The following is a 6,288-nucleotide window of genomic DNA, read 5'->3' as shown; positions in this document are numbered from 1 at the left end:
TCACTGGACCAAATAAGACCTCACCTTGTTTCTGTTGTTAAAATCCTATATTTTGTCATTTTCTTATTGATTCCTGAATGACACGGGCTAGGTCTTTATAATTATTTTCTGTAGTACTGTATGTAATTAGATTCTCAATGTATATGTTTTTGATAATGTGACTTTCAGTATAGTTGCCTAGACACAAAAGTAAGTAGATGTTAATATTTTGTTCATGGCTATTAGAGTCTAGTTCTGGTGTGAGCCCTCTCTACAACCTCTTCTCCCCCTTATTACAGACAGAAGGGATTGTTTGATCTTCATTTGTGGAAACATGGGATTTGTTTTCTGCCAGTGGGCCCACTGCTGAGGTAATGTGACAATGAACATGGCTTTGAATCCAAGCCCTACTTATGGTAGTGTGAGCTTGGGCAACTCAAGCTCTAGGAGCACCGGTTTCTTCATGTATAAAGATTGATATACCACATAGTACATAGGTGGCCTGAAGGCATAGGAATTTTTATGAGTGTTCAGCATAGTTGGTGCTCAATAATAAAAATCGACCTACAGAAACACATTTTGACATGCAATTTTCACATTTTTCATCCAGTTTGGACATTGAATTCTCAGTGTTGGTTTTTCAGTGGAAAGAGAAAATCTGGTGAAATCAGAACAAGATCATTTCTTTAAGGGAAGACTTTTTGTCTCAGGAGTCTGCAGTCCGGCCAACAGTGTCATGTTCTGTGTTCTCTCAGAGCAACCTGGGAAAGTATTCCAAAGAACTACAATTCACGTATATGTTTTATTGTATATAATTGCAGAAATCACTCTAAAGTCAAAAATTCCATAAGCATTAGATGCCCTAATGCCATGCTAGTTGTCGTGGCTTTCCCTTTTAGAAAAGTCAGACCTGCTTTCTGGGGGCATGTTCTCTCCCCTGGAGGAGCGCCCACCCACAGGGACACTGCTAAGAGTGGAAGCAGCGGAGAGCTTCCCCTACATGTTAAAGTTTTCACATACAAGTGGAAGGAAGAGATGGCTCTGTCCAATCTGCCGTGATCACACAGATTTTTTTCATGAAGGATGTTGACTACATGTGAATGTCTTGAAGCATGTAACTGGTTAGAGTCAACAATTACATGGTTTGTTATGGAAGTTTATTTTTCATTCTCCTCACACAGCAGTGCAACCTGCATTGTGATCCAGTGACTAGGAGGTTTCTTTGTGGATAAGTACACAGATGTTAAAAAGTTTGAGGATAAACCAGCAGCTGTCAAAATACTCGACCTCTCAGGTGTCTGGTAAACCGGGCATTCAAAAGTATAGAGTTCTGGCTCTGTCTGCTTAGACGCAGTTGATCTTTCAGTAGAAATCTAAAAAATAAATAAATACTCAAATTACACAGTTCAAGTAAGCCAGTGGCTCACATTTCTTTTATACTAGATTTGGGGAGTTTGTTATAAATTGAATACATTTAACTTTAGGTGATTATGCAGTTATGTAACTGCATATATAATTATAACTGATTTTTTAGAATCACTAGTATAGCTTTATAGTACATATTCTTGAGAAATCACACTGGATGTTTGTACAGCATCTATTTTAGGTTTTAGGAGTATTTGGGGCTATTTTACATGTTTGTAGTCTGAAGTATATTGGCCAATCTCCCTAGTGAAATCATAAGGATGGGAAGCAGAAGGAATGGTTGGTACTGAGGGAAAGCTCAGTGGTTTAAAACTTTGTGATAAACATCTGGGAGATTACCTTTGTTGGCAAGAAGTATATTTCAGGAAAATCACAACATATCTCACAAGGTAACGAGTCTTCTAGTATTTTTTCTTTGTGATTCCACCTTGCCCCCTCAATGAATAAACCAAAGACGTGAACTCCAACATGTGTGGGGTCTGTACCCTAAGAACAAAGAGAGGTGGTGTCAGAGGGTCCCAGGTGAGATGTTCCCTTTAATAGAAGCTGCATCTAGAGGAAGGTCAGGGAGGAGGCCAAAGAGGAGGTGCACTTCCCTGCCATTGCCCTGTGGGTTCTGAGGTGAGTACTTCACCTTAGAGATACTCATGGTCAGGTTCTAAGGTAAGTACTTCATTCTCTTCCTTCTCTGACAGCATGAGCAATTTGTAGGTTTTGATCTATATATGATGATCCTGGATTGACAAGTATTTCAAATACAGTAAAACTTCACATTTCTAGAATTGTAATCCTTAGGTCAATTTTTAAAAAGAGAGCAAAAACAATGACAAAACAAGTCAATCTTCTAGTAAGATGGCAGAGCAGCAAGACACTGTGCTCACCTCCTCTTATGGCCACACCATCTTTACAGAGCAAATATCGATGAGAATGATCTGAAGACCAGTAGAAAAGATTTTCTGCAACTCAAGATATAAAGAAGGAACCAAAATGAGACAGGTAAGAGGGGCAGAAATGCAGTATTTACTGAAGACCCATGCCCGAGGTAGGCAGACCACAAATGGGAGGATAATCACAATTGCAGAGGTTCTCCTCTACAAGGAGCAAGTGATCTGAGTGTACATGGAACTTTCTCCAGGATAGATCACATGCTGAGCCATAAAAACAAGTCTCATTAAATTTAAGAAGATTGCTGCAATCATATCAAGTTCCCTGCTGCTGCTGCTGCTAAGTTGCTTCAGTCGTGTCTGACTCTGTGCGACCCCATAGATGGCAGGCCACCAGGCTCCCCCATCCTTGGGATTCTCCAGGCAAGAACACTGGAGTGGGCTGCCATTCCCTTCGCCAATGCATGAAAGCGAAAAGTGAAAGTGAAGTCTCTCAGTCGAATCCGACTCTTAGCGACCCTATGGACTGTAGCCCACCAGGCTCCTCCGTCCATGGGATTTTCCAGGCAAGAGTACTGGAGTGGGGAGCCATTGCCTTCCACAATGCTAAGAGACTAGAAATTAATGAGAACATAACCTGTACAACACAAACATACAGATGCTAAACAATAGGCCACTAAACAACCAATGGGTGACTGAAGAAATCAAAAAGGAAATAAAAAAAATACCTGAAGAAAATGAAAGTGGAAGTACAATGGTCCAAAATCTACAGGATGCAGCAAAACAGTTCTCAGAGACAAGTTTACATTGATACAAGCCTACTTTAGGAAACAAGAAAAATCTCAAACAACCTAACCTCATATCTAAAGGAACTAGAAAAAGAACAAACGAAAACTCAAGGTTAGTAGAAGAAAATAAATAATAAAAATCAGAGCAGAAGTAAATAAAATAGAGACTAAAATAGAGAAAAGATCAATGAAACTGAATCAATGAAGCTGATTCTTTGAAAAGTACCACAAAAGCAATAAACCTTTAGCTAGACTCATCAAGAAAAAAATGAGAGAGGGCCCAAATAAAATCAGAAATGAAAGAGAAGTTACAAAAGAGACCACAAAAATTTAAAAGATCATAAGAGATTACCATGAACAACTATATGCCAATAAAACGGACAACCTAGAAGAAATGGATAAATTCCTAGAAATGTACAATCTCCCAAGTTTGAATCAGGAAGAAGTAGAAAATATTAACAGACTGATTACCAGTAATGAAATTGAGTCAGTAATGAAACAGAATCAAAACACTGCCAACAAACAAAGTCCTGGTTTCCTGGTTGCAGCAACCAGATGGCTTCACAGGGTGTTAAAGAAGAGTTAACAGCCATCTTTCTCAAACTATTCCAAAAAATTGAAGAGGAAATAATGCTTTGGATCTCATTTTACCAGGCCAGCAGGTGGGGTTCTTTATCACTAGCGAGTAAGCCAGTCACAAAAGGACAAATACGATATGGTTCCACTAATATGAGGTTCCTACAGTAGTCACATTTTTAGAGATAAAAAGTAGTGTGGTGATTGGGATGGTTGGAATGGGGAGTGTTTAATGGGTATGGGGTTCCAGTTTGAAAAAATGAGAACGTCCTGGAGATGACTGCACAAGAGTGTGGATATACTCAATGTCACTGAACGGTACAGTTAAAAGTACTTAAAATAGTAAATTTTATGTTTATTTTACCGCAATCAAAAACAGTAAAAAAAAAAAGTAATAGAATAAAAATGCAATTAAAAAAAAAGGAAAAATGAGGAATGATTTGTTCTACTGCTGCTGCTGCTGTTAAGTCGCTTCAGTTGTGTCCGACCGACTCTGTGCGACCCCATTGACAGCAGCCCACCAGGCTCCCCCGTCCCTGGGATTCTCCAGGCAAGAATGCTGGAGTGGGTTGCCATTTCCTTCTCCAATGCATGAAAGTGAAAAGTGAAAGTGAAGTCGTTCAGTCATGTCCGACTCTTTGCAACCTCATGGACTGCAGCCTACCAGGCTCCTCCGTCCATGGGATTTTCCAGGCAAGAGTACTGGAGTGGGTTGCCATTGCCTTCTCAGGATTTTCTCTACTAAGTCTCCATATATAACTTAAAACTTCTTGACCTGTGTGGTGTTGGTCCTGGAATAGAAAATAGATTGCTAAAACAGACTATATTTTAGTAAACCACAAGAGTGGCCCTCAAACCAGTGGGACAAGGGCGGGAGCATGATGGGGTCAGGGTTGGCCTCGAGCACCTAGCTGTCAGCACTCACATGCCCAGATAAACTGCGTCCAGCATAATCGGCACGTTTGCTGAGTGCTCTGAGTTTCATGGCAGGCTGGGTGGGGGCTTCTCCTTGAAAGTGGCTGAACTCTGGAGTGAGTGGGTTGCTGGATGGCAGGCAGTTAAGCTGAGCCACACTCAGGAGAGATCTGCCCTATTTGTTTGAAATATTACTTTTGGGGGCTTCCAGTGGTTAAGACTTTGCCTTCTAATGCTGGGGGTCTGAGTTCGATCCCTGCTCAGGGAGCTAATTTCCCACATGCCTCATGACCAAAAAAAAACCCAAACAAACCCCAAAACATAAAAGCAAAATTATAATAAATTAAAAAAAAACATAAAATGATCCACATCAAAAAATCTTAAAGAAAGAAAGAAATACTGCCTTCAAATCCTGACGTAGAAGTGTTCAGTCTTCATTTATGTCAGGGAAGAGTTATAAACAGAAGCAATATTGTAATAAATAAAAACTGTAAAAATGGTCCACATTAAAAAAAAAATCTTAAGAAAGAAAGAAATGCCATCTTCAAATCCTGATCTAACAACATTCAGTCTTCATTTATGTCAGGGGAGAGTTATAAAGTTCATTTATTGTATTTACCTGAATCTTTTATTCATTTAACATATTTCTAGTTCTTCCCAACTCCCTAGAAGCAGAGTGGGAGAGATGGCATTTGATGGCATTTGGGCTTGAAGGGAGACTGCCATGCTCTAGTGCCTAGCCTTGGGCCTGGCACTTGGTAAATGAGGAATGAAGGTTTGTTGATGGAATGATTGATGGATGGATTGAATGAATGAATGATTATCCTTTCCAGCCTCTGAAGTATTCCAGTACCTTAAAGGCTCTCCTGACTATGTTGAGTTTCTTCTGGATGATTATGGAGAACTCCCTGTCTTTGACGTCGGTGGTGTCCGAGATCACATGGTGGGTAAAAGTCAGGGCATCTGTAGAGATTCCTTGGGACCGTCCATAGTCTTGAAGCACAGTGATAAGAAAGGCTTTGGAGAAAAACACGCACCAAGTTCCTTGTGAGTCTCAGGGACTCAGGAGCTGTGCCTGTCCCAAAGTTTCCCGTGGGGATTAGCAACACTGATATCTCATGGGAAGGGAAGAGTGGAGAAGAAAGTGTCAGGAAAACACCCATGGTGGGCGCGAGATGGGGCTGGATGGGAGGAGAGTATAAATCCAGCTGCCTCCCTAAGGACTTGGGGATATTAGTCTGGCAAGTAGCACAAGCTTCCTGGTAAACATGGAGAGCATTGGTAGGCCCAGTGTTCCTTCCATATTCAACATGGGAAGAGAGGGGCTATGGATCCCTGGACCTGATCACTTTTGACCCGGTCTTGGCTGATCAAAGTACCTTATCTTCCTGGCAGCAAACATGGGGCCCAGGGGCAAGGCCAAGACCCAAGTGTGTCAGAGCCTTTCTCAAGAAATGACATATGAGGACATCCCGGTGATAAGTGGCTAAGACTCCATGCTCTCAATGCAGGGTGCCTGGGTTAGAGCCCTGGTTGGGGAACTAGATCCCACATGCCACAACCCATATAGACATTAGGAAGAGGAAGGCCCTTTTTCCTCTGGATATGCTAACATTCTTGTGGCCATTTTTTCCCTTGGTTGCATGGAGAAAGCCTATGTGCAGCAGAGAAAAAAAAGAGTCCAAGATATAGCAAAAACAGAGCTCAGACATGAGGAAGCA

The 6,288-nt window shown here is 41.2% G+C and overlaps 1 protein-coding gene across 1 annotated transcript in view; it reads right to left on the bottom strand.

Moving 5' to 3' along the window:
- Positions 1-792: 792 nt before the first annotated feature.
- The window catches only part of DNAH14 (dynein axonemal heavy chain 14), a 440,851-nt gene continuing 435,355 nt past the window's right edge, over positions 793-6,288 (bottom strand). Inside the window, exons 85-87 of the mRNA XM_055583763.1 lie at positions 5,421-5,584; positions 1,744-1,890; positions 793-1,352 (exon numbers count right to left, since the gene is read on the bottom strand). Coding sequence (XP_055439738.1) covers positions 1,137-1,352; positions 1,744-1,890; positions 5,421-5,584 — 527 coding nt within the window. The 3' untranslated portion in view covers positions 793-1,136. The remainder of the gene's footprint in view (positions 1,353-1,743; positions 1,891-5,420; positions 5,585-6,288) is intronic.

The sequence above is a fragment of the Bubalus kerabau genome, chromosome 5, assembly GCF_029407905.1.
Source record: "Bubalus kerabau isolate K-KA32 ecotype Philippines breed swamp buffalo chromosome 5, PCC_UOA_SB_1v2, whole genome shotgun sequence".
Taxonomy (NCBI): domain Eukaryota; kingdom Metazoa; phylum Chordata; class Mammalia; order Artiodactyla; family Bovidae; genus Bubalus; species Bubalus kerabau.
This window is presented reverse-complemented; position numbering and strand designations above follow the sequence as displayed.